Source organism: Hyaena hyaena, unplaced genomic scaffold (assembly GCF_003009895.1).
Source record: "Hyaena hyaena isolate Hyena2069 unplaced genomic scaffold, ASM300989v1 scaffold_840, whole genome shotgun sequence".
In the NCBI taxonomy this organism is placed as follows: Eukaryota; Metazoa; Chordata; class Mammalia; order Carnivora; family Hyaenidae; genus Hyaena; species Hyaena hyaena.
Genome location: NW_024081475.1, coordinates 372,317 through 399,924, shown reverse-complemented (window position 1 = coordinate 399,924; position 27,608 = coordinate 372,317). Strand labels below are relative to the sequence as shown.

Genomic DNA, 27,608 nt, shown 5'->3' with positions numbered 1-27,608 from the left:
TTTTGTAGTCAAGGTATAATTATATTTTAGCTCACTATGAACTTTTAGTATTAACTTATTGGAATCTCACATCCACTCACGTTGCCCCTTGAAATAGACATGGTGAAAGCGAAATCACAACCCTCTGCGAGAGGAAGAAGAGGAGTAGATCCTGTTGGAGAGGGCCTTCTTTCTTGTCATAAGTGTTAATGCTTTGTTCTTTTTTTAACGTTTTAACAAGAATGTAAAACTGTTAAATAAAACAAAGTTCCTTCAGCATATAGTTTGGTCGGTCAAGCGAATGGAGTGCGGTTGGGGGCGGGGACGACAAACCCGGGTCTGTAGCAGCACCCTCAGATGCCATGATCTCACTTGTTGATCCTGACATTCCACCTCTTTAAAGAGCCCTAGCTTTTAATGAACAGTACCAAACTCTTCTAGAACGGTATTTTAGCTCCTGTGTGGGGAGTACAATCTTCTCTTGGTGAAACAGAACTGCTCTCTCCTGGGGAGCGGCCCATCTCATTCTAAAGACCCCGGAGCAGTGACTCGGTGGGAGTGCTCCGGCGGAGTGCTCCTCTCGTTCGGGGCAGGGGCTCCAGGAGGTTAAACTATGGCTTCATGGCGTGTGTACTCATCCTTTCAGACGCGGCACCTAAAGGAGCCTCAGGGTGGCAGAGTTCATGCCACACGGCACCAGGTCCGTTCCACCAGCAGCAGCGTCCCTAAATACACGTTTGCTGTTTTCCGCGAAGTCCATTTCTGCTTCAAAGTAGAGCCACATTACATTGGTCTTTATTTGACATTAACTTTGTCATCCTACCGTGGTGGGGTACCTTAAATATTGACACTTTCAGTCACACTTGGAAAAATTAAAGGCGAGATGGAGAGTACAGATTTCATCGTTTTTCCTTTTTATACGCCTCCTGAGAAACCCTATTCCCAATTTTTTTCATGGGATAATCCTTTGAAAACCTTACGAAAGAGCCAACAAGCTGATCTCTAAAGGCATCTTATCCCAAGGTCAAAGGCACTACAAAAACCATTCATTCACACACTTAATGCTAACTTGCCTTTTTCTTTACAATGTTTTTTCACAAATGCCACAGGCTGCCTGCATGTAATTATAACCATACAGTTAAAACAGATTTGGAGATCCCTTTACAAACGACAGTCTGATTTGAACTTGAGTCTTCCTTTCTGCACCTGCTGATACTGGGCTGGGGGCACGAGGAAGAACCAAACTTGTAATCAAGAGTCCTTTAGTTTAGGACCCATCTCCAGCCTCAGGGGTTAGGCAAAGTGAATGCATCGTATTCTACTAAAAAAAGAATCCCAAGAGAATGCATGATATGCCCATTCACTTTGCAATCAAAGGGGAGGGGAAAAAAATCCAGATCTGTGAGACTTGAGGCTATGTATATAACTGACGGAGTTACTTCCTCAGTCTAACATATTTAATTCAAATATAACTTGAAGCAGCTCATTTATCTATAGTGCAGGTTTTATAGCAAAGGGACGGAGTTAAAAATGACTGCAATTTTGAAGAAAGGGAAAATACAGGAGCCAACAGAATGGGGACAAAATAGAGCAGCAAAGTTGTCTAGCAGCTCATTCTCAAATCCATTTCTCAACATATTTTATTTTCAAACAGAGTTAAGTGACTTCACCCTAATTCCACATCAATACCAAAGCTAATTTAAGAAGTTAGGAAATCTGGACCCTCAAATCCAGAACCAAATATATACTTGTCCCCTGCCCTCCATACACAAATACACACACACACACACACACACACGGCCCAATTATTTGGGAGCCTTGACTGACAATATTCTGTTCTGTTGAACTTATCTAAGTAAATCAGATTCATAGGTAACATTTCCCTACTTCCCACCCCCAACATCATGCCGGAAAAAGGAAAGCGATGTAAAGAGAGAAATGACTTTTCATACCCCTTAATCCCCAAAGCCACTCCTACTCAAGGGAACGAAGGCTGGCTTTTCCAACTCACTAGCTAAACCGCAGCTTCTCAAGTTTGGCATGAGCCCTGTAGGTAAAAAAAAAAAAAAATCCTATAAAATCTATAAACATTCTAGCTTCCGTTCCCTTTGCCACCGTTAAAACGTGAAGTGCCAAAACAGAAGGTGCGCTCATTTCTCTTCCTACTGACATTAGGAGAGGCCATCCACCATAGGAGGAAAGGGAGTCGGTGGAAAGCAAGTACCACATGCTGTTCATCACTGTGGGGGACTAAAACGTGGAGACCCAGGTGTAAAGGTGAATCCCTTTATATTCTTAAGATATTGATTTAACTACCATGGACAGCTTCTTCATGCAAAATATTAAGAGAGGGGAAAGGACAGTACCGTGTCTTGTGGGCCAACTGCACGTCAAATACGGTGCTAAATGTTTTAAGACACTGTGAGCGCCCTATGTGTCCTAGCATCTCGTTGGAGTGCTCCACTATCGAGATGAATACTCCTCTCTGAAGAGTAATACTCTAGGGGCGCCTGGGTGGCTAATTCGGTTGAGCATCCAGCTTCGGCTCCGGTCATGATCTCACGATTCGTGGGTTAGAGCCCTGCGTCGGGCTCTGTGCTGACTGCCAGCTCAGAGCCTGGGGCCTGTTTCAGATTCTGTGTCTCCCTCTCCCTCTGACCCTCCCCTGCTCACCCTGTGTCTCTCTCTCACAAATAAATAAAACATTAAAAAAATTTTTAAAAAGAGTAATACTGTAAATATTAAGACTTGCTCTATGTGCGATACAAAACCAAAATCATGTCAAAGTAAACAGCCTGAGATTCGGTTGCAGCCAGCAGGCTGGGCCACAGGAAAACGTGACGGGCGACCAGTTAACTGTTCATATCTGCTAAGTCCTTCTAGGTTCATCCACGCGTGCTCGGGGCTTGAGCTATTGTGTACAAACAGCACGTCCCGACTCCAAGGGTCCAAAGCGCCGCTACTGGGCCTTTGCCCAGCAATAAGCACGCTGCCATTTTGATCAACTCCGGCTCCTTTTTATTCAGGAAGCATATGCTAATTCTTTTTATACATTTTTTTTTTTTTACATTCCAGAAATAAGCGAAAATAGCAGTTTTAAATATGTTACAAAGTTGGCTTTTGGGGCTCGGTAAGCTTCTCGAGAGAGGGAGCGGCCAGCTGACCTTGTCATCAAAGCACCAGTGTGTCTCTGGCCTCTTTCCAAGTCCCACTGCGGCTGTGGCCACCCTGGGCGCACACACACCGCGCAAAAGCTGTCACGGAGGGTTGCTGTCTCTGCAAGGCACCAAGAACGAACAGCTCCAGCTTCCTTCCTTCAGACTGAATCGAAGTTTCTGCAACTTTTCAACTGCTCTCTCAAGTAGTGCTCTCTCGGCGTGAAGACTAGAATTGGTTAAAACTCAGATATCACAAGATACAGTAAACCACTTTCAGTATTCGGGAAACCACATGGTAGAAGTTATAAATAAATGAACACTAAAATTACTTTAAGAAAGTTTTACATCGTTTAGTCGGTAAGGACATTTACACGTACAGCACAATTTACTGTTAAACATTCTTTAACTGGCTTCACACAAAGATGAAAATAGGAATACAAAATGATCGGACATTTTCAGTAAGTCTGGAATTAAGACGGTAGTTTTATTGTAGTCCATGTCACCTCTACCTATTGTTGGCGGATCGCTGTGCTAGGCCCTTTAAAATGGGAATTTCTTTTCTCGAGGTGAAATTCCACTTGGACGTGTGTCTTGCTTTGTACAAACTACCAAAATCTGAGGGACACAGTGAGATCAGAGACACAAGCAGTAACCGCACAGTACCCTCCGCTGGATGAAGCTAACACAAGTGGACGGAAGTCTTCGGCTTCCAATACCTAGTAAAGCACTATATGAAATGAACAAGGTGAAACATCTTAAGAATGAATATACTCTGCAGTCAGGACATGTAGCATTTCTTGAATTCACAAATCTGCCTCGTCGGGCATTTACAAAATAAATTAGCAACGCCTCAATTTGCCTGAGGCATCACAAGCTCGTAATGCCCCACCTGGCCCTCCTGTTTGAGCTGATCCAGCAGGTCCTCCTTCCGTCTCTTCCTACCTACCACCAGGTACCTATCGTGGCCTACCCCGTGCGACTTACTCTTCAGGCCATACTTCTGGGCAATCTGATGTATTTGCTTCCGCTCATCGTTAGTCAGCTCCGTGGAGAAAGTCAAATCCGTGTGGCTCTCCGAGCGGGCATAGTTTCTGATGATCTGTTCAATATCTCTCTTGGCGATTTTGTTCACCCTCTCTACGTCGAGACCAAGCCCTTCTCGCTTATGCTGCTCCTTGACGGAGATGGGCTCCCGGATGCCCTCACCAGACTTGCCTAACCCACCACCTGTCCAGCCCATCTTTCTTAGCAGCTGGTTTCCTATGTTATCCTCCTTGATTTGCTGTTTGTAAGCCTCCTCTGCTGAGCGGCCCTGGATTTCGTTTCGTGAAATCACGTCTTCGATAGCTCCTTTCTTCAAATTGTTAATGACGGTCGGTTGGGTCTTTTTGAGGGTCTTTACCGCCTCCCCAGCAGCCTCGTACTTGACAGTCTTCTTCACCCCGACTGCTTCGGCGATCACTTCGCTCTCCAGAATCACCTTGCACTTCCAGCGGAGGCCCGTCATCCTTTCGTACACGTACTCGACAGTCATCCGGTTGAACTGAGCGGTGTCATTCAGCGTGCACACTGGATTGGAGGAATTCTCGTAAACGACGAGATCCTTTATATCTTTCTTCTTCCCAGACCCACGGGGTGAAGAGCCTGTCTGGCACTGTGAACTTTTGACGGACGGGTAGGTGGGCTGTGTCTTTTGAAGGATTTTCAAAGCCTCGTCGGCGGCCGCATGCTTGCTGGTCTTCTTGGTTCCGTAACCCTCGGCCAAGCAGTGATCTTGCAAGAACACCCGACAGCGCCACGTGCGGTTCGGCATCATCTCGTATTTGTATTCGACCGACATTTTGTTGTAGGAGGCAGAGTTGTTAAGGATGCCGATTGCGTCGTTTGCATTTTCTGTAAGGACAAAGTTAGTCCAGTGTTTGGCAGAAGCGTTAAAAATTGGCTGCCCCGAAGCATCTTTTGCCAACACCACCAGCTCTTCTGGTGGCTTCAGAGCGGGAGGAAACTCATAGGAAGGCACGCCAATCTGACACACCACAAGGTCCTCTCCGACCGTGTGCTTGAATTTCCGTCGGACGACTCTGACTTCAATCCGTTTCTGCAAGAGTTTCACGGCGAGCTCGGTGGCGCGGTCCCTGGACCCGTTCTTGCTGCCAGCGTAGCCCGTGGTCAAGTAGATATTTTGGCATCTAACTTCACAAGCATAACCATCTGTCAGAAGTTTCTTATTTTTGGGGATGTCAGCGGGAGGGATCTCTTTCAAAGGAGCATAAATATACTCGGGGTTGGTCTTGCACGCCTGAATGCACCGCGTTAGCATGTACGTGTAATTGATTTTATCTGACCCGGAAGTCATCTCTGGATTAGAGAGGTTCTTCCAGATGGTCGCTGTTAGTTTTTCAATAAAGTACTGCTTCTCGGCTACCACGGACTCCGGAAATGTCTGTGACGGTGAGGGCTCGGGAGCTGCCTGAGAGTTCGCCTGCTGTGATGTGCCGCTCGGGGTGGGGTCCCCACTGTCAAAGTACATGTTGGCTGTTACAGGCTGGTCTTTCGTGAAAATAAATCCTGACGCATCACAATACTGAGAATTCCCATCTTGGACACTGAAAGAGTCTTGAGTGTAATCCTGGTAGAGGTCTCTTGGCACGCTAGCGAACTGTGCTTGTTCATTTGCCTCTTTTGTCTGAGGGCCATAAGGGTCTTCCTGTCTTTCCTCTTTTGAACTACTAGCTACAAAATGTACAGGCTCAAAACGAGGTCTCGCGTGGAATTTGGAACTGGCTTGCTTTTTAGGAGGATTCTGACCTACAGAAGGAGCGAAATGTACAATTCATTAAAAAGGGAACCTTGCAAAAGCAGCAAACAGGAAACCAGAACCACCTGTATTATCTGCAAGCTGCACTGTTGGTACGAGGTACTTCCCATCACAAACACTTCAGGTCATTTACAGGAAGAGACTCAAATATCAACGGAGGACTCCAGCGTAAGGAGGAATGGTCCCTGTCCCGACTGTAAGGAAAGAGACCCGATAGAAAAGATGCCACTGCGCCAGGGATGCAGGTCACCACCACGCGTGACTGGTAGCTGCTTCTGTAGCCAGTGGCTCCGAGCGCATGTGAAGGGCACAGAAGAGGTCGCTCCGGTATAAGCTCATACCACCTATGCTGAAAAGCGCCCCTATTAAGCACCGCAAACAGAACAGACAACGGCCATGGGTATTCACAGAGCCTCCCTCTTTGCTACCAGAGGTGAGCATCCCCACGACAGCTCTTTACAGAGCTGTGACTAAAAATCAAAGAAAAATAATTATCAAAAGATCCCAACGGTTTTCAACGTCAAAATCTTAGTTCTGACCTATTCGCCACAAAAGGGTGGTTTGCCATGTCTTATTTCTAGAACAAACAGCAGCTGGAAGCTAATGATTTATGGGGGGGGGTATCAAATTTAAAGCTATGGAATAACTCTCCGTTGAGGCTACACCAGACCCCAGAGCTTCCTCCCTGGAACACTGTTCAGTAGCAAGCTGGTCCATCGCGGACCCATCCAGGAGGATTTGGTTACTTAGATGTTCAGATGATCAGACTATAAGGTGGTTCTATTTGGAGGGAGGTTCCGTGCCATGGACTTCAAGGACAGCATTCTAGTGTGACCTCTGTATTCCTAGTTTTCAGATCTATTTAGCATCCTAAGAAAACACCACCACTGTACAGAACTAAAAGTTAAAACTCCTTTACATCTGTGTAAGATCCAATGTTGCCAATGTTATTTAAAATCATATACCGCACTCATATCATTTTGAAAAAGCCATGTTGTTTCTTCAAATCCCACCTTCCAGAAACAAGTATACTCACCGTCACAGGTTGAGAGGTGGCGTTTTTGACCTTTGGAAGGTTTGGACAGCATCAGGTCACATGAAGGCATCTCCCCGATATCAATGCCTTCAGCCATTTGCAGAATTTTTTCCATCAGGCGTGGGCTGTACCTATTTAGATTTATATAATGTATAGTTAAAACAGGGAAGACTGCAGTTTTTAAAAAAGCTTCCTAAATGAGCCTATCTTGTAACCGCTCCCACAGGACTTTATCAACAGAGTATCTTGCTATGAAACTGAAGAATCGGCTCTAAAATATTATCTATCAAATGAGTAATCATGTCACTTCATTAGAAGACATACAAACATAAAATCAAGAAATTTAAGCGAAGAAGGGGCGCCTGTGTAGCTCAGTGGGTTAAGCATCTGACTCTTGGTTTCAGCTCAGGTCATGGTCTCGCTTGGTCAGACTGAGCCCCACACTACCAGTGCAGAGCCTACTTGGGATTCTCTCTCTCCTCTCTCTGTCCGCACCCCCTCCCCCCCACCCGGCACTCTCTCTCACTCTCACATCAGGCAGCCCGTCAGCAGAGTCCGCTTCAGACCTTCTGTCCCCTTCTCTCCGGCCCCCCCTTCCACACTCCCCCAAAATAAATAAATGTTTAAAAAAACCCTCAACCTAAACCTTACTTCTCATCCAAAACTTCATTCGAAATGCATCATGGACTTAAGTGTAAAACTACAAAACTTATTTAAAAATACAGGAGGAAATGGTCCGCATCTAGGGCTAGGCAAACAGTTCTCATACTGGACACCAAAAGCATGGCCCATAAAAGGAAAAACTGATAAGATGGACTTCATCTGGGGCGCCTGGGTGGCTTAGTCGGCTAAGCGTCCGACTTTCGCTTAGGTCATGATTCGCGGTTCGTGGGTTTGAGCCCCGCGTCGGGCTCTGTGCTGACTGCCAGCTCAGAGCCTGGAGCCTGTTTCAGTCTGTGACTCCCTCTCTCTCTGACCCTCCCCTGTTCATGCTGTCTCTCTCTCTCCTAGAAATAAAAAAAAAAAAAAAAAAAAAAGATGGACTTCATCTAAAATAAAGCCCCTGTGATGAGGACGAAAAGATGAGCAACAGACTGGGAGAGAGATTTGCAAACCACACACTTGACAGAAAACGAGTATCTAGTAAAAACGTCTCTCAAAAGGCAATGGTAAAAATATATAGATATTTAAAAATGAACAAACAGGGGTGCCTGGGTGGCTCAGTCGGTTAAGTGTCCAATTTCAACTCAGGTCATGATCCCCTGGTCCGTTGGTTCTAGCACCGTGTCAAGCTCTGTGCTGACAGCCAGCTCAGAGCCTGGAGCCCATTTCAGATTCTGTTTCTCCCTCTCTCTCTGACCCTCCTCTGTTCATGTTGTCTCTCTCTCTCTCAGAAATAAAACGTAAAAAAATTTAAAAAATAAGTAAAAATGAACAGACTTGAACAAAACATTTAACTAAGTGGATAGACACATTGCAAATAAGCACACAGAAAGATGGTCAACATCATTAACCACCAGAGAAGTGTAATTTAAAACCACGACGGGGCACCACCACACACCCTCAGAATGGCTAAACATATCATCAGCAACAACATCAAATGCTGGCAAGGACGCAGAGAAAACGGGTCATTCATATGCTGCCGGTAGGATGTAAAGTGGTATGGCCACTTCAGAAAATGACTTGGAAGTTTCTTAAGTTTCTTACACAATTAAACACACAATACCACAGGACCTAGCAACTGCACTTTTTGGGGGCCATTTATCTCAGAGAAATCAAAACTTATGTTCACACAAAAACCTGTAGGTGAACGTTTACAGCAGCTTTGTTTATAACAGGCCCAAACTGCCGTCAGCCCAGAAGTCCTTCAATAGGTGACCAGTTAAGATCTGGTACATACACCACTCAGAGCACTACTCGGCAATAAAAAGGAATAAACTGATAAACATGATACTGCGTATGAGTGGGAAGGAAATGGATGTGCTTATAAAAGGGCAATGTGAGGGACCCCTGTGGTACTGGAACTGGTCAATATCTTCACTATGGTAGTGGCTACACAAACCTGCACGTGTAATCAATTATAGTCAACACACACACACACACACACACACACACACACACGAGTACTGGTAAAACTGGGGGGATCTGAATAGAATCAGTGGATTTGAACAATGTTATTATCCTGGTTGTGATATTAACAATATTTCTGATATTAACAATAATTTTGCAAAATGTTTTGAGTCAGGGAACTGAGTAAAGAACGCAGGGCATCTCCGTATTATTTCCTACAAATGCATGTGAATCTACAATGATCTCAATGAAAATTTCAATTAAAAAAAGTTGATGGGAACTTTATAATCTTAGTATCACTAAAAAGGAGATGAGCAGACACGTGTCCCCTTATGTGATAGGGGAAATACACAGCCAGCCAAGTCACAATGAGGGAAACACTATGTGACAATCCAAATAGTATGAAAATGAAAGGACATGGGAATGGGTTTATGGATTAAAGGAGAGAGATCAACCAAATACAATGTATGGACCTGGTCTGGACCATGAATCAAACCAACCAACTGTAAAATCACATTCTGAGGGACACCTGGCTGGCTCAGTTAGTAAAGCATGCAACTCTTGTTCACCGGGTTGTGAATTCGAGCCCCACGTTGGGTGCAGAGATTACTTAAAAATAAAATCCTAAGAGAAATACATTTTGAGACAAATGGAGAAGACAGAACGAGGACATTGGATGATTCTAAGAAATTATTGTTAATTTTGTTGAGTGTAAGTAATGGTGTTATAACTCTTTTTTAAAATTCTTGGGGTGCCTGTGGGGCTCAGCTGGTTAAGCATCTGACTCGATTTCGGTTCAGGTCACAATCTCACGGTTCCTGAGTTCAAGCCCTGCATAAGGCTCCATGCTGACAGTGTGAAGCCTGCTTGGGATTCTCTCCCTCCCTGTCTCTCTGCCCCTTCCTTGAGTGCATGCTCTCTCTCAAAAATATAAACTTAAAAAACATAAACTAAAAAATTATCTAGTATAGATACATACTGAAGTATTTGCAGGTGAAACGGTGTCAAGATTTTCCTTTTTAAAGTTTATTTTGAAAGGGGAGAGAGCGCATGGCAGGGGTGGAGAGACGGAGAGAGAGAATCAAGAGTCTGACGCTCAACTGAGTGAGCCACCCAGGTACCCCAAGATTTCAATATACTCCAGACCATCACCCACAAAGAACTGGGAGCACAACAGATGAAATGAGAAGGGCAGCATGACAGACTGTTGGCATTTCTGAGGATGGGTGATGGCGTGTGGAGGTCCATTAAGCTCTTTTAGTTCTGTGTGTTTGGTTTTTTCCATAATAAAAAACTTCAAAAACACACAACTTTTTAAAGGGCTCCTTATAATTAGGTTGGCTGCTCGACAGACTTCCATATCACTGCAGAGAAACAAATATATGGGCTCAAGTGAAGTGTTTGTCATCCTGGGGACCTACTCACCCTTCCTACCTTGAGAGCCTTTCCTGGCGATGACCAAAAGAGAGACTCCCAGGGCCATTTGGGAAGAAAGTTCTAAATACGAGTAACTACCACACCTTTACACTAATAGGTTCTGAACTTGAAGGAGGGTAACATTTTCCATTTGGGGCACAACTGGTTCCACACCCGTCAGAGAGCTTTCCTCGCAAAGCAGAGCGTCAGGACGCGGTGGCCTTCACTGACAGCTCAACTGTAACCTGCACTCTCTGCTGATAATTGCTACTGGGGCTGCTATCAGTATTTAAATGCCAAGAGTAATCTTATTTTCATTTATTCTCATCTAAACATTAGAAAGTATAGCCTAAAACACTGTACTTTCTATATATCACTTCCATTATTTGGGAGTCCGATTTCCAAGGTTTAAGGAGGATAACACTGATTATGAACATTAAAGTCTATAAATCTTAAACTTGTCATGCCACTTTTGCTACCCAAATTGGTACTACCCCCAAACCACTCACCTTGAGTTCCAGGCAATGTTCTCCAGACCTTCAATTCCAGTCTGATCTCAAATATGGTACTCAACTATAAAAGGCATGCACGTCGCACATACAGCGTGCGTGAATGGTGCATCTAGGGCTCATTCCATTCACTTTTGTCTCGGGTTTCTTCCAACATTAGTAATAATTATACCTACTTGCTGTTCCCTATTCATTACATCTACCACAAAATTCAACATCACCCATGGGCTATAAAAATAAACCTTTACAGGGGCACCTGGGTGGCTTAGTTGGTTAAGCGTCCGACTTTCGCTTAGGTCATGATCTCGCGGTTCGTGGGTTCTAGCCCCGCGTCGGGCTCTGTGCTGACTGCCAGCTCAGAGCCTGGAGCCTGTTTCAGTCTGTGACTCCCTCTCTCTCTGACCCTCCCCTGCTCACGCTGTCTCTCTCTCTCTCCTAGAAATAAATAAAACATTAAAAAATTTTAAAAAAATAAAATAAAATAAACCTTTACATAGGTTGTGAACACAGTCAGCTTAGTATTAGTCCTAATACTGAGGAAACCCAACCAGCTCAAACGCTGCAGGGAACGACTGTATAGTACCTGTCAACGGATCAGAGAACGATGCAAATGTTAACCTATAGTCTTTTAATAAGAGACCCTTAGGATTTCATTTCCATTTCTAAAATTCTTCACAGAGTAGCTATCCAAGAACAAATAAGTGGTTCCACAATTTTTTGAAATCTTTTTTTTTTTTCTTTTAACTTATTTGAGGGCGGGGGGCGCCTGGGTGGCTCAGTTGGTTGGACGTCTGACTTCGGCTCAGGTCATGATATTAATGTCCTGAGTTTAAGCCCTGCGTGGGGCTCTGTGCTGACAGCTGGGAGCCTGGAGCCTGCTTCGGATTCTGTGTGTCCCTCTCTCTGCCCCTCCCCCACTCGCACTCTGTCTCTCAAAAATGAATAAATGTCAAAAAAAAAAAAAAAGTCTGGGACTTTTACAAAAAAAGAGAAAGAGGGAGAGAGAGAATAAGGATGAGTAGGGGAGGGGTAGAAGGAAAGGGAGAGAGAATTCCAAGCAGATTCTGCCCTGCCAGTGCAAAGCCCAACAGAGGGCTCGATCCCACAAACTGTGAGATCATGACCTGAGCTGAAATCAGACACTTTACTGAGACACCCAGACACCCCAAGAATCTTTAAAAAAAACTTTTAATGTTTGTTTATTTTTGAGAGAGAGAGAGCGAGCATGCATGCTAGCGGGGGAGGGGCAGAGAGCCCGATACAGGGCTCAAATTCATGAACCATGAGATCATGACCTGAGCTGAAATTGAACACCAGGCGGGGGGGGGGGGGGGGGGGAGACGATATCTTTTTTTTTTCTGGAGACAGAAAGGAGGAGACACAGAATCCAAAGCAGGCTCCAGGCTCTAAGCTGTCAGCACAGAACCCAATGCAGGGCTCGAACCCATGAACCACGAGATCATGACCTCAGCTGAAGTCGGACGCTGAACCAATTGAGCCACCCGGGTGCCCCAGAGAGAGAGAATATCTTAAGCAGGCTCCATGCTCAGCATGGAGCCCATGATCCTGGGATCATGACCTAAGCGGATATCAAGTTGGGCGCTCAACTGAGTAAACCACCCAGGTGCCCCTGGTTCCACAAATTTTAAATAAGCCAAACTAGTAAAGCTTTCATTACTGGTTTCCATTATGTATTTTTCTGTAGGTTTTATATATATAATGTTTTACTTATTTTTGAGAGAGAAAGCAGAGGAGGGGCAGAGAGGAATGGGGGAGAACAGAGGATCTGAAGCAGGCTCTGTGCTGACAGCAGAAAGCCCAATGCAGGGCTCGAACTCACGAACTATGAGATCATGACCTGAGCTTAAGTTGAACATTTAACCCGCTGAGCTACCCAGGCACGTCTGTAGATTTTTAAGTAACACTTTCACTCCAGAAATTTTAGAGAACCTACCAAGAAAAGCACATACAAACTCAACCACTGAAAACTTCATTAACATTTTAGAGTTTACTTCTTATTCCTTTTTCTATGCTTTCCATTCCACCTCCCCACCCCAAATTCCAATCAGATCATCTATACTGATATGCAGTCTGGTGGGGTGAGGGGGTTGTTCTTAATTTACAATAAGTTTCTTTTCTATGTCATTGCCACGAGTTTCAATGGCTATACAATACTCTATCTTAGGGAGAGACCGTGATGTAAAGTACCATTAAGGCAAATCTAACAAAGTAATAAAGTAATAATTGCATATTATATATTTATATCTGTTAATTTACCCATTTGATCATAAATGCTTAAAAATCAAAACCAAGAAACCTCAGCAGGTCTTTAGATTTTTCAAAGATATCTTATTATGTACTAAGCTTTTGGAAATCAGCAGGTTATTCAAGTGTCCCATCAGTCCTGGCATACATAAAGAGGATTTATAATGGACAAAGACATTTGACTTTATGAATCTTACATTCTTTTTTTGTTTACTTATTTTGAGAGAGAGAGAAAGCACACAAGCAAATGGAAGGGGCAGAGAGAGAGGGGGACAGAGAATCCCAAGCAGGCTCTGCACCGTCAGCACAGAGCGTGATATGGGGCTTGAACTCACAAACCATGAGATCATGACCTGAGCTGAAGTCAAGAGTTGGACACTTAACCAACTAAGCCACCTCAGTACCCCATGAATTTTACATTTGTGAAAAAAGATAGGTGCATACTTAAGATCTACAATGGCACTTAAAATTCAACAAATAGTCAGTAATGCTTCCAAAATTTTATTTTACTTATTTATATTTTAATGTTTATTTTTGAGAGCCAGTGGGGGAGGGGCAGAGAGGAAGGGAGACAGAGAAATCCAAGCAAGCCCTACATGTCAGCGCAGCACCCAACAGAGGGCTTGAACTAACCAACTGTGAGATCATGCCCCAAGCAGAAATCAAGAGCCTGGCACTTAACTGACTGAGCCTCCCAGGTGCCCCAATGCTTCCAAAATTTTAAAAAAAATTATCAAATTGTTCCATGAGGTTAAAAAAAAAAAAAAAAAAGGCTGAGGTTTCAAAACTAAGCCAAGATCAGGATTCCCAAGTGTAAAACTATTTATTCAAAACTATTAATAAGACTCAACATCATAAGTGAATAACACACAACCAGGTTATTGATAAATCTCTTGAAAGCTCCCCTCCCACTTCTTTAGCTGGTGGTTGATGCATGCTTCGGACGTGCAAAGTTATTTTCACAACATGAACTCATTGGTACATTATCTACAATTTTTGAGTAAAAATTACACAGTTCCCTAGGCATTCATATGAACGATTCTGAAGACTACACTAACTTTTCATGAGCCACAAGACAGATCTTGGAAATTGCCTGCAGAAGAAATTCTTGAGAGGTTGTTTACTTTTATGAAACAGACAAATAGGAGTGAAGAGAAATATTTTCAGCTATTTGAGCTTCCTGGTTGCCTGGAAAATGATTTTAAAAAAAGCTGATTGGAATACACTGCTTTCTTTTATCCTATAAAGCAGTGGCTCTCACAGTGTGGACTGGCATCACGTGATTATCAGGCTCACCTGGGAACTTGTTAGAAATGCTAATTTGGGTTCCACCTCCTACCTACTGAATCGGGAACTCTAGAGGTGGGGCCCAGCAATCTGTGTTTTAACAAGCCTGGCAGCTGATGCTAAGGTTAAGTTTGAGAACCACTGTTACAAGATACACTGTATCAAGATACCCCACCTGCTGTGAAAACCGCCACTATCACCAAAAGGAATGAAACACCGTTTGCCTCCCTGTTCCTGTGGGAGCTCCTCCTGACCAACCGAGTCTTACGATCAAGGAGTTTTCAAAGGTCTCCCTGACCTAGGAGTTACTTCAGCCACACAGAAAGACCTCCGGGGAGGGGGGGGGGGGGGGGGGGAGTACTACCATCTGCAACCTGTTCTAAAAGTCAAGGGATGAACTTTGAACAACAAATTAACAACTTAAATTTGGAATGGGCGGTTTCACCGTGTATTCTGGAGTTCTCTTGAGAGAACAGTTTTCTCTCACAGAACAGACAAGAAAATGAGCTCTGCCAACATCATCAACCTTAACAAGTACTGGAATATAGATTGGACGCCCCCGAAGATGACAGCTAACATAAGGCCTGACTAAAGCGGAAACCTGCACGTGGTCCCTAGCTTCCAAGATCCTTTACTGCCCCTTCCCTTTCTCCTGCATCTATGTCATCAGATAGGACGCAAGCATCGTGCTTCAGTAAGCGATGTGTCAATGTTACAGCAATTCTTGTATGGATAGAACTGACTCCACTAAAACGGGACATGATGAAGAATGATGTCGCACACACACAATGTCCTGAATGCTGGAGCTTTTAACAGCAACTACCACTGGCCTGTTGCGTGCTGTTTAATGGCCTGGTTACGTAAAGGGCTGTTGTTACTGGAATGAAATCCTGAGATATAATAATGATGTGAGCTGTGTCCGTTCCTTGCTCTCACTCCTGGTCCATCCTTCCCAAAGATGGCAGCTGTGTCTCAGTGGAAAGGGCATCATCAGAAGACCTGGGTACTGGCCACAACTGTGGGACCTTGGAAAAGTCCCTTAACTTCTTGGCCTCCACTGATTTTGCTATAAAAATGAGATACCACCTAATTCCCAAGGTTGTGTATTAATGGAGAGACATAAGTAACGAATACATTTCGTACAGTATAAAGCTATATTCGTCTGTGCACGCCGCACACATTTAGTGAGTGGCTACCGTGCAGGAGACACTCTTCTGGGCGCTGAGAAGAAGGCGGCAAAAACCTCTTCCCCAAGAGCTTACACTCTAGCGGGAAGGTAAGATTTATTATCAACACAAAGGATAGTTGTTCTCCCCCATGCACACTGTGTTTTTCCGGATGCAGATTTCCCCGGGCTTTCTGTGATATCAAGGAGATCTATGATTACAGGACCAAGGTACCTTTTCCACTGCAAAACATGATATTGGTAAGCGAAGGTCAATTTGATTTGTCTGAATCAATAACGGAGGCTTCCCTAGGTGTAACCAGTTCCTCCAGTTAAATAACCATTGTTTCTGGAGGCAGAAATTATACTAACCTAGAGAAGACAGGAAAGAAAGAAATTGTATCTGAGCAAAACAAAGTGTGCACTGGATACTATGTTCAACAATCAAGGGCAGAAGTGGACAGTCCTATTTTTCTGTATCTGTTACGGCCATTCCTAGAACTGAACTGGCTGAATTTGAGCTGATCATTTTCCAGAATTTCTCATCCTTCCTAATAAAAAATTCACGGTGAGGCCTAAGTGTCACTCACACACATACACACACACACACACACACACAAAAGCGCACCTCTCGGTCTATCAAAGGAATCAGTCTAGGACCAATTTGGGGGTTCCGAGGGATACAGGTCCAAGTAGTCTGTGTTGTTTTTTTTTTAATGCGTTGAAACCATACTGCAGTCTCCATTGAATGCAAAGAGCTTTCAAAGAGGCCTGTTCAGAACGCGCACCAGGTTCTAGAAAAGGGACAGGGACACACACACACCCCTCCCTGAAACCTCACCCAGAGGCCAAATGTTAATCCTTCTGATCACATTTAAGGTGAACGGAGAGCAATCCATTTTTAGAATAGATACATCCCTCTCTTTGTTTGCGTCTAGGCACATTATGCGCAAACCTACAAGCAAGGCGGACCTTGCAGCGGGAGACAGACCTCGCACCACCCGCCTCCCCAGGAGAAGACAGCAAAACCCCGCCGGGGGGCTGGTGTTGTTTTATTTCTTGGGGCTGGAAAGAGGGAGTGGTCAGGAGGAGACGAGCAGGGTTCCCTCCCCTCCCCACCCCCGCCTCCCACCCCCCCTCGCCCCGCAGACCCTCGAAGCCGAGACTGTCGAATCTCTCTGCGGATACCGCCTCCTTGGAAGGTCCTACGCAGGTCCGAGATTCTGCTATTCGTCATTTCTCACGCCCTCCCAAACCACCACCACAATGACCACCTCTCATCGTCTTCCAGGTGCCGCTCTATTTCCATCCCTGGTCCTGGAGGAGCTGCTCCCGCGGTCCCCGCATCCTCTGGCTGTTATGTCACCCGCTGCCACCTCGCTCGGCCACCCCCCCAGGCCAACCCCGAACCCTCTGGGGTCCTCCAGCATCTCCAGGCTCTAAGCCTGCGTCGGTATCCTGCCCCCGCCTCTATCCCGACCCGCCCCCCCCTCCCCCCCAGCACCGAGTCCCCTACCCCGGCCCGCAGCCCGACCCTCACACCTTCCTCACCTGCAGCCCAGGAAAACGTGGTTGGTCCAGGCGGCGGAGAGCGCGAGGAGCTGGTCCAGGGCAGCCCCGGGGTAGCTGTGCAGGTGCCGACAGATGAAGCTGCGCCGCAGAGCCCACTGCCAGTCACTTTCGTGGCTATAGCGCCACTGCTCCAGCACTGGCTCGGGCGGGGGCGGCGGGAGGGGCGGCAGCGGCGGCGGCGGGAGGGGGGGCAGCGGCGGCGGCGACAGGAAGTCGCCCCCCAACAGCAGACGTCCGCCAGCCATCTTCTCCGCCCCCAAGCAGGGACCCCGGGGGATGAAGCTGGCTACCCACCAGGAGCGAGCGGGAACGGGGGATCGGAGGTGGGGGGTGTCGGTGGGAGGGGCCGCGTGAGGATGGGGTGCGGCGAGGCGCGAAGACCAACTCTCAGGGGACTGGAGTGTGTGCGTGGGGGGGTGACCGTTAAAAAGGAAAAGGCGAGCACGAGCCCACGTCCGGACGCCGGGGTGCACGCCCGCGGCAGTCCTCCAACTCTTGGAGGCGCAGGACGGCGCCCGCCGCAGTCACACGCGCACCGGGAAGGCCAGGCCGGGCCCGGTGCTCCGCACGTCCAGCGACCCGCAGACCCACGCACTGCGCGGCCGCCGGGGGAGACAGCAGCACGCTCGGCTCCCCCTCCTCTGGGTTTCAGCCTACCTACCCGCGTGCCGCCCCGAGGTTGTGAGGCCAGTGCGCGTGCGCCGCCGCTGTTCCCTAACTTCGAAATCCCGTCGCCGAATCTCGCGCGACGTACCTTTCCCTCCCCCACCCCCTTTGACGACTCCGGGCCTTTGACGCACTACAGAGCCGAGCGGGGAGGGCGGGGACTTCGTGAAGGGAATTTTGGAAGGTTCTCTGAGGTTCGGGAACTCGAGTCCGCGAAATCCCTGGAAGGCGCCCGCCGGTGATTGCTGGCACGACGGCTCGCCTGACGCTTTGGCCCGCGTTTCTGAGCGGCGCGACAGTGGGACCGAGCCCTTTGGGGAGGGACTTCGGCTTGGATTTTACGCTTTAAAAAAAAAAAAAAATGTCAGCTCTCCGAAGCGCCCGTTCTTCAGAGGCTGGCTTGAAAACCTCGGCATCGTGCGTCACTAGCTTTGCATTTTATTGTGAACACATAGGGGAAATGTCATGCTTGCAAAGAAAGTCATCCATCGCGCCACTTAAGTCGGCCACTTGTACGGTCCGTATGCCATTCTAGTCGCTGACAGAGACACCATGTTTACACAGTGCTGGCCGCAATTGCAAGTAATTCGGTATTCGCATATCGGCTTAACACGTGCAACATAGTACACAACGTGAAAGCGGCTGACAGAAGAGGGTTAAAAAGCCGCACAGTAGCAAATGGCTAAATCACTGTGTAGGCAAATGTATTTATTCCTCTACCTATGGATCTACTCTCCTCGGTCTGTGCCACCCACTCGCGCTATTCAAGTAATCAAGAAGCGTCTGTCTCTCAGCGGGAATTTACACCGCACCTACTGTAGGCTCAATATAATGGAAACACAAAGGGAAAAAGAGCAGGATTCTCTCTGTTGTCCTAGAACTGATTATAGTCTTGGTGGGGAAAATCGTCCTACAAAAAACTCAATGTCCAGTTGGCAGCGGGACCATTGGATGAGGTCGCTTTGACCCATTGCCTTCTTTAACTCTTTATTTTTTATTTTATTTTTTTAAATGTTTTATTTATTTCTAGGAGAGAGAGAGACAGCGTGAGCAGGGGAGGGTCAGAGAGAGAGGGAGTCACAGACTGAAACAGGCTCCAGGCTCTGAGCTGGCAGTCAGCAGAGCCCGACGTGGGGCTCGAACCCACGAACCGCGAGATCATGACCTAAGCGAAAGTCGGACGCTTAACCGACTAAGCCACCCAGGTGCCCCCTTCTTTAACTCTTTAAATGACATATTTTTTTAAAAAATGTTTATCTAGGGTCGCCTGGGTGGCTCAGTGGGGTAAGTGTCTGGCTTCGGCTCCGGTCATGATCCCACAGTTCATGAGTTCGAGCCCTCCATGGCTCTGTGCTGACAGTTTGGAGCCTGCTTCAGATTCTGTGTCTCCTCTCTCTGCCCCTCCCCCTTCGTACTCTGTTTCTTGCTCTTGCTCAAAGATAAATAAAAACATTTTCTAATGGGGCACCTGGGTGGCTCAGTCGGTTAAGCGTCCGACTTCGGCTCGGGTCATGATGTCGCGGTTCGTTGGTTCGAGCCCCGCGTCGGGCTCTGTGCTGACAGCCCGCTCAGAGCCTGGAGCCTGTTTCAGATTCTGTGTCTCCCTCTCTCTCTATCCTTCCCTGCTCATGCTGTCTCTATCTCTCTCTCAAAAATAAATGAAACATTAAGATTAAAAAAAAGTGTATATTAAAAAAAATTTTTTTAATGTTTATTTATCTTTGAGCAAGAGAGAGAGTGAGCACATGAGCGAGCAGGGGAGGGGCAGAGAGAGGATCCCAAGCAGAGAGAGAAAGAGACTAGTGCAGAGCCTGATGCGGGGCTGGAACCCACCAACCATGCAATCATGGCCTGAGCCTAATCAAGAGTGGGCCCTTAACCGACTGAACCACCCAGGCATCCCTAAATGATATATATTTTCAAATGACTTATTTCTCATTATATGACACATCTCATGTATGGAGTGTATTGGACTAAGAAGGGCAGAAGATGGCAGCACTTTTCACAGTTTCATGATTTATTTCCATGTCTGTCCCATTACACAGAGTGTGCTTGGTCTTTGACCCAATGGTAAGCATTCATGTTTACTGAAGTAATGGTGGTCTTCAAATCATCAAGTCAGAGAACCCGACACGAGGAAGGACGCTCGGACATCATACATTCAAGTCGTCCTTGTGTGGCTGAGAAAAATAAGGCCAGAGAGGTGCAGTGACTTGCTGAAGGGTGTAGACTGTTCCTTGCAAAGCTGAGAATCTCAGTCACCTGACTTCTTATCCAGTGTTCCCCCAGTCATTTCCCATTGCATTGCCCTGGGTCGTCGTCTTCTTCTTCTCCTCCTCCTCCTCCTCTTTCTTCACAGAATGTATCACCTTTTGAAATTTATTTTGTAAAGTTTGACTATTCCCGCCCTCCCCCAAGAATGTCAGCTCCATGAAAACAAGGAACTCCTTCATCTCGCTTTTATTTATTTTTTTTAAGTTTATTTCTTTATTTTGAGGGGTGACAGGGGAGGAGCAGAGAGAGAGAGAGAGAGAGGCAGAATCCCAAGCAGACTCTATGCTCTAAGCACAGAGCCTGACATGGGGCTCCATCCCACAAACTGTGAGCTCATGACCTGAGCCGAAATCAAGAGTCAGACACTCAACCAAACGAGCCACCCAGGCATCCCATCTTCCATCCCGCTTTTAGCACCTACACCTGGCTCTTGTAGACACCCCATAGATACTTGTTGAATTAAATGAATTGTTGAATGAATGAAGGCTCTTCCCATTGTCCCAATCTCGTGAAATTCATTTTCTTGGAGCTGCATTTTAAGCCAATATATTATTTCACAGCTGGGTTAATTTCAGCCTAAACTGCCAACTTTGATCAAAATCAGCATTGTATTCAATACACATCTTTCCTAGAAAGAGATTTGAAAAAATAAAAACTATTTCCTCTCAGCTTGGATTAAAACTTTCCCACCATAGAGCAACAAATAATTGCAGTCTGAGTCTTGAACCTGGGTTACAAAATGAAAGGCTGGGGCGCCTGGGTGGCTCAGTATGTTAAGTGTCAGACTTCAGCTCAGGTCATGACCTTGCCTTTGGTGAGTTCGAGCCCTGCCTCAGGCTCTGCACTGCTGAGCCTGCTTGGGATTCTCTCTCCCTCTCTTTCTGCCCTCCCCCTGCTCTATCTCTCAAATAAATAAACTTAAAAAAAAAAAAAAAGAAAGGCAATGAAACTGATGTTAGGGGCCATTTGCTCTGAGACCATCATAACTGGATTCCATTTGTAATTCCTACGATGGAAAAAACACTTCCAGCCTCTAGAAAATGAAACAAAACCTTGCATGATTTGCCATGGCCTTCTTTCCCTGGTAATCCTTCTGATCAAAAAATCCCTCAACCTACATATCTTCAGTCCATTCCCTTCTCATAAGCCACAGATGTTTTCTCAGTGAGCAGGAGCAGAAACCTCTAAACAGAAGTAAATTATCTGAACAGTGGTTGAAGGGAGGTGTAGGAGGGAGCAATGATAAAGGCAGCCATCACAATCCATTTTTTTTCATTTTTAAAATGTTTTATTTATTTTTGAGAGAGAGAGAGAGAGAGAACGAGCAGGGGAGGGACAGAGAGAGAGACACACACAGAATCTGAAGCAGGCTCCAGGCTCTGAGCTGTCAGCACAGAACCTGACACAGGCCTCGAACTCATGAACCTCGAGATCATGACCTGAGCTGAAGTCAGACACTTAGCCGACTGAGCCACCCAGGTGCCCCCAAGGCAGCCATCACAATCCTAAAATGATCCAGAAACTTCCTATAATCATCCATCCTCCTTTCCTCCATCATCTTTCTCTGCTCCTGACACAGGCTCTTGCCACTGTCTTTACACCACACACACACACACTGACAGCCCTGAGCTGTCCTTTCCCTGTCCTTCCCTATGGGGAAGTCAGTGAGTGGTGAAAGGAGGGGAACCTGGAGCCAGGCTCCACCCCCATAAACTACCCCAGAAATTCGATCACCAAAAATTCTTGACCATAGTAGTCTGCACTACAATATCTCTTGAGGAATGTTTCCTAGTGGATCAACATCAACAGCTGGGAGCTCCCACTGGCCAACTCTCGGTAATTTGAGCATGAAAATTATTAAAGACAGCAATGAACTATTGAAAAAATAGGAAGCCCTAAGTCCACAGTGATACTGAGGAGATAAATAAGTAACATGGGAGAAGAGAGTGCTGGAGTTGGAAAATTGTCATTTTGTAGATTGGTTCAGGCAAGAATTATCAACAGATGCTAAATCTAGAGTGAAAATTTTGATGGGCAGTAGGATATGTGCATGAACTTACAGGTTTTTCCCACAGACTGTTTATTAGTAGCAAAGAAGGAAAGAAAAAAACAGTAATTAAATAGTGGAGAAAGTGGGCAAAACCTTGACCTAAAATGAAAACAACCTATTTTTTAAAGATTTTTGTCTTATTTAAAGTTTATATTTATTTTGAGAGAGAGAGAGAAACAGAGTGCAAGCAGGGAAGGGGCAGAGAACGGGAGAGACAGAACCCCAAGCAGGCTCTGTGCTAACTGCCTGATGCGGGGCTTGAAATCACAAACCATCAGATCATGACCTGAGCTGAAACCAAGAGTCGGACATGTAACCGACCAAGCCACCCAGGCACTCCAAGTACGTGGCTATAGTTTATAGTATTCTCATCACTTAATTCCAAAATTAAGTGTTGGAAAAGTACAATAACTCCCTACATTGCTGAAGAATCTCAATCTAGCTACCTCTTAATTACTTTTTGTTGGGTGTCCAACTTACTGGGTTCTCTGAAGGGCTATAAATGGTGTTCCTACCCTTAGGAAGCTTAACATCTCTTGGGGATGGAGGCCTCTCAAACAGGAGGCAGCAAAGATAAAAGTTCAGCTAGGAAGTTTGAAAATGTAGGGGCGCCTGGGTGGCTCAGTCGGTTAAGCATCCGACTTCTGCTCAGGTCATGATCTCCCTCGTGGGTTCGAGCCCTGCATCAGGCTCTGTGCTGACAGCTCAGAGCCTGGAGCCTATTTTGGATTCTGTCTCCCTCTCACTCTTCCCCTCCCCTGCTCACACTCTGTCTCTCTGTCTCAAAATAAATAAACCTTAGGGGCGCCTGGGTGGCTTAGTCGGTTAAGCGTCCGACTTTCGCTTAGGTCATGATCTCACGGTTCGTGGGTTCGAGCCCCGCATCGGGCTCTGTGCTGACTGCCAGCTCAGAGCCTGGAGCCTGTTTCAGAGTCTGTGACTCCCTCTCTCTCTGACCCTCCCCTGCTCACGCTGTCTCTCTCTCTCTCCTAGAAATAAATGAAAACATTAAAAAAAAATTTAAAAAAAAAATAAATAAACCTTAAAAATTTTTAAAAAGAAAAAAAGAAAATGGAGAAGAGATCAGGCTACATGGATGGGGTCAAGAAGGACTTCAAGGAGAAGGTAGGGCCTGAGCCTCAAAAGCAGGATTTAAATCAGTAAAGGATATTTTATTTTATTTTTTAACATGTGTTTATTTTTGAGAGGTAGAGAGCAACAGAGAATGAGCAGGGGAGGGGCAGAGAGAGAGGGAGACACAGAATCTGAAGAAGGCTCCAGGCTCTGAGCTGTCAGCACAGAGCCCCACGCGGGGCTTGAACCCACAAACTGTGAGATCATGACCTGAGCTGAAGTCGGATGCTCAACCGAGTGAGCCACCCAGGCACCCCCATAGAGGATATTTTAGACAAAGTCAACAGATAGTTTGTGTAACTCCAGGAGAGGACTATGCAGACGGATGGACTAGAATGAAGACTAGGTATTAGGAAGACTGAAGAATATGATTGAATAGATGAGAGATGGCTAGACTGTAAGTTCCTCAAAAGCTTCTCGATCTCATGCAAAAGTAACCCCATAGCATAGGGCACCAGGCCAAACCCACAGGTGTCCAACATACTCTTATTGTTGGATTGAGGATAATTTAAGCCCAAAACCAAAATAAGGAGTTTGGCCCCAAGTCTACACCTAATAAATAGACATATACTTTTTTACAGGTGTTGAGCCCAGAGCAGGGACTTCCTAAAACCCAAGCCAAACGAGGGGTAGTGTAGGATCTGGATAGACACAGGTGTAAGGTAGGACCAGGTGGGGGGCGCCTGGGTGGCTTAGTCGGTTAAGCGTCCGACTTTCGCTTGGGTCATGATCTCGCGGTTCGTGGGTTTGAGCCCCGCGTCGGGCTCTGTGCTGACTGCCAGCTCAGAGCCTGGAGCCTATTTCAGAATCTGTATCTCCCTCTCTCTCTGACCCTCCCCTGCTCATGCTGTCTCTCTCTCTCTCTCCTAGAAATAAATAAAAATATTTAAAAAAAAAAAAAAAAGGTAGGACCAGGTGGCAAAACCACTGTGAGGTACCACTATTCTGGTACATAACTCTTTCAAGGGGTACCCACATTTGAGAAGAGTGGCTTTGCACGACAGCCGTGCTTTTAGCAAAGAGCTGAGTCTCCCTATGTGGGGGGCATTTCTGATGGCAGAGGGTGCTGCTTAATCTCGGTGCATACAACTGGAGCCCCGGTGGCTACGCCTCTTTGAGGGTTCTAGGGGCCCAGCTCTCTCCCTAGAAGCAGTTGGCATTGTCGCTTGCTCAGCAGTGCCCCAGGAGCAGGTGCTCATTGCCACAGCATGCCCCTGACCCCTCCCATGCTCCAGTAAAACTGTGTGCAGATTTTAGTTATTTCCCCTCCCTCAGCCCCACTACCTTGCATTCAGACCTCAGCCATTTGTCTTCATTTCTGATTTCTTTCGACTGGCCAGTTACTTCTAACACTTTTAGGTTCGATGACGCATCAACAAGCACTAAAATACATTAGGAGTGGGGGTTGCCAAACCACTCACAGGCCCAGACTGGTCCCGCTGCCTGCATTCGAAAGTCCTCGTGCTAAGAATGGTTTTTACATTTTCTGATAGTTGGAAAAAATCAAGAGTAATACTTCAGGACATGGGAAAAGGAAATTCACGGGTGAATTGTAAATTTCAGTATCTGTAAGTAAAGTTTTATTGGCACCCAGCCCAGGCTCAATCCTTTCCCGTGGTCTCTATGGTGGCTTTCGTGCTATAGTGACAGTTGAACGGGTTGCAGAGACCACATTACCTGCAACTTACCAGCTGGTCCTTTGTATGAGAAGTTTGCTGACCCCTGGTTTACCACAATGGTTCTCAATATGGGACGATGTGGCCCTCCAGGAGGCGCTTGGCAATGTGGGGAAACATTTTTGGTGATCACAACCTGGGGGGAGAGGTGGGTGCTACTGACATCTAGTAGGTAGGGATGCTCTAAGCAGGCTACAAGGCACAGAACAGCCCCTATAACACAGAAGTCTCTGGCCTCAAAAGTCAATAGTGCTGAGGTTGAGGAACTCTAGATTAGAGGAACCTAAGGTACTCCTAGTAAAGGGAAAACTCCATCCTTAATAAGGGCTGTGGCTTACAGAACGGCCAGATGGTTAAGTTACATTAGCTCATGTAGCTTTCACAATCGCCCTGCAAGGGAATTACTTATTGTCTCCTTTTACAGAGAAGTTTTTAACCCAACTTGCCCCGGATAGCTAGGGTGTCTAGCTCCAGAGCCTGTATTTTTCCATACCTAAGTGCCCGCCCCTGCTCAGTAACGTCATACACGAATGTTTTTTCTCTCTCTCCTCTCTCTCTCTCGACTGCCCTCTAGTGTGTGAGCTGCACAGACGCAGGCCAGTGTTGTTTCCTCTCTTACAGAGAAGATAGGGAACAATCTCTCGTCTCCTGCCTCTGGTCGATAAGAAAATGAAGCTGAGGAAAAAAAAAAAAAAACCCTATCTTGACCCCAACCAGAATTGTAGAAAACTGACCATCCTCCCTTCTTGCCCGCCTTAATGTTGGGGAGGACAGCAGGAGGCTTCTCTCTCCGGTAGACCCGGGACATAAAGCCCTACTTGCTATCTATAGAATGCTTTCCGAGTATAAAGAACAGTCGTGTTCATGAATTATCATTCATGATGTGTGCTCACATCACAGGGTTAAATGAAAGGAGACATGCAGTGCAGAGTTCTGAATTTCCTTCAGGAATCAAAACTCACCAGAATCTTGTTGGTAGGATCTGGCACTTCACTTCCAAGACACTTTATCCTGGATGATAATCAGCTCAAAGCATCATTTAAATCCACACTAATTGGGGTGCCTGGGTGGCTCCCTCGGTTAAGCGTCCAACTTCTGCTTAGGCCATAACCTCGCAGTTGGTGAGTTCGAGCCCAGCATGGGGTTCTGGGCTGACAGCTCAGAGCCTGGAGCCTGCTTTGGATTCTGCAACTTCCTCTCTCTCTCTGCCCCTCCCCTGTTCACACTCTCTCTCCCTCTCAAAGATAAATAAACATGAAAAAAAATAAGTCCACGCTAACGGAGGAAAAGAAGAGTACTTCCTGCCCACCCCCTGGGAATCTCAGGCCCAAATGGGGAGGAGGGGCACAGCAGCCCACCTCTGAAGATTGCATATGGGCTTGCCTCTCTGAGCCCTGTAAGTCACCCACTTGGAAGGCACCCACCCACCCACCCTGCCTAGGGCGTTCCACCATGGTGAAACACATCACTTAAAGATTTAAGATCAGATCACACAGCCATTGAGCATTTCTTTAAATTTTATTGAAAACTGACATGGACATTAGAAAGGTACCAAGCTGAACAGTGCTGGTTTCGGGATGTTTCTCCTGGCAAATGAAAGCCCCAGAGGGGAAGTGACTGGTCACACTCTTGAGCAGGGGGAAAAAAAAAAAAAAAAAAAGAACAAAGGAGAAGAAAGGGAAAACACAGATTCTGGAAACCATGCAAAGAGGCTCTCTCAGGAGACACTGGACAGCTGAATGGCAGTGGCGGGGCGGCCGGGGAGTGAGCACGCTCACGTGGTATTTTGATGCAAGTCAAGCCAATGAATTCAAGTCAGATTTATCAATGTCAAAGCTCTCTTTGCAGATCTCAGGTGGGGTAGAACCCTCTCTCAAAACCCCCAACTGGCCTTGGAGGGTTGAATGGAGTAATTTTGCTCTAAGTTTAACCCCCCCGGCACGTCTCTCCCTTCCCCACCTGAGTGTTACTGGATCCATTTCCCCCCTTGCTGGGGGGTCTGCGGAAGGTCTGTGAATGCTGAAGATATGACTGTCGCTTGACTTTCTCTTCCGTATTCAAGGATGCTTAACAGTGGCCTTAGACAGCCAACCCATTGAACCCGAGAACTGGCATGTAAAGAGGCAAAACGGAAAACTCGGGAACAGCACATCCACACCCACAGCTGAGGCCTCCGGCCCCAGTCGCTTACATTTGGGTGAGTCGTCTGTAGTGGTCTCTCTGAGGTTACATTTGGTCCACTCTCCGGCTCTGAGGTTCTTCTCCTGCCTTGTGAGGTCAGGACAAGACATTTCCATTTATAATACCATGTAGGTCAGGAGAGAGCTTCTTGCCTGGACGCGGGTACACATGGGGACACATGAACACTTGCTGAGTGTGCGGGGTGTGTGTGTGCACGGTATGAGGGGAGATGGGTTTGGTTGGTTTCTGGTCTGAGACAATGTGGAACCCTAACTCTTCTATAATGGGGCAGTCTTCTCCTTTAGACTTAGTGCAGCTGCTGGAGACAAGATTAAAAAAAGCTGGAGAGGGA

General features: G+C 46.4%; 1 protein-coding gene across 1 annotated transcript; it reads right to left on the bottom strand.

Annotated features, from left to right (window-relative positions):
* Nucleotides 1-2,974: 2,974 nt before the first annotated feature.
* NKRF (NFKB repressing factor) lies at nt 2,975-17,966 on the bottom strand. Its single transcript, XM_039219849.1, has 3 exons — nt 17,255-17,966; nt 6,992-7,122; nt 2,975-5,945 (listed from the first exon to the last, which is right to left on the bottom strand). Exons 1-3 carry the CDS (start codon nt 17,518-17,520, stop codon nt 3,988-3,990), a joined length of 2,355 nt encoding a protein of 784 aa, XP_039075780.1. The 5' UTR covers nt 17,521-17,966; the 3' UTR covers nt 2,975-3,987.
* Between the last annotated feature and the right edge of the window lie 9,642 nt (nt 17,967-27,608).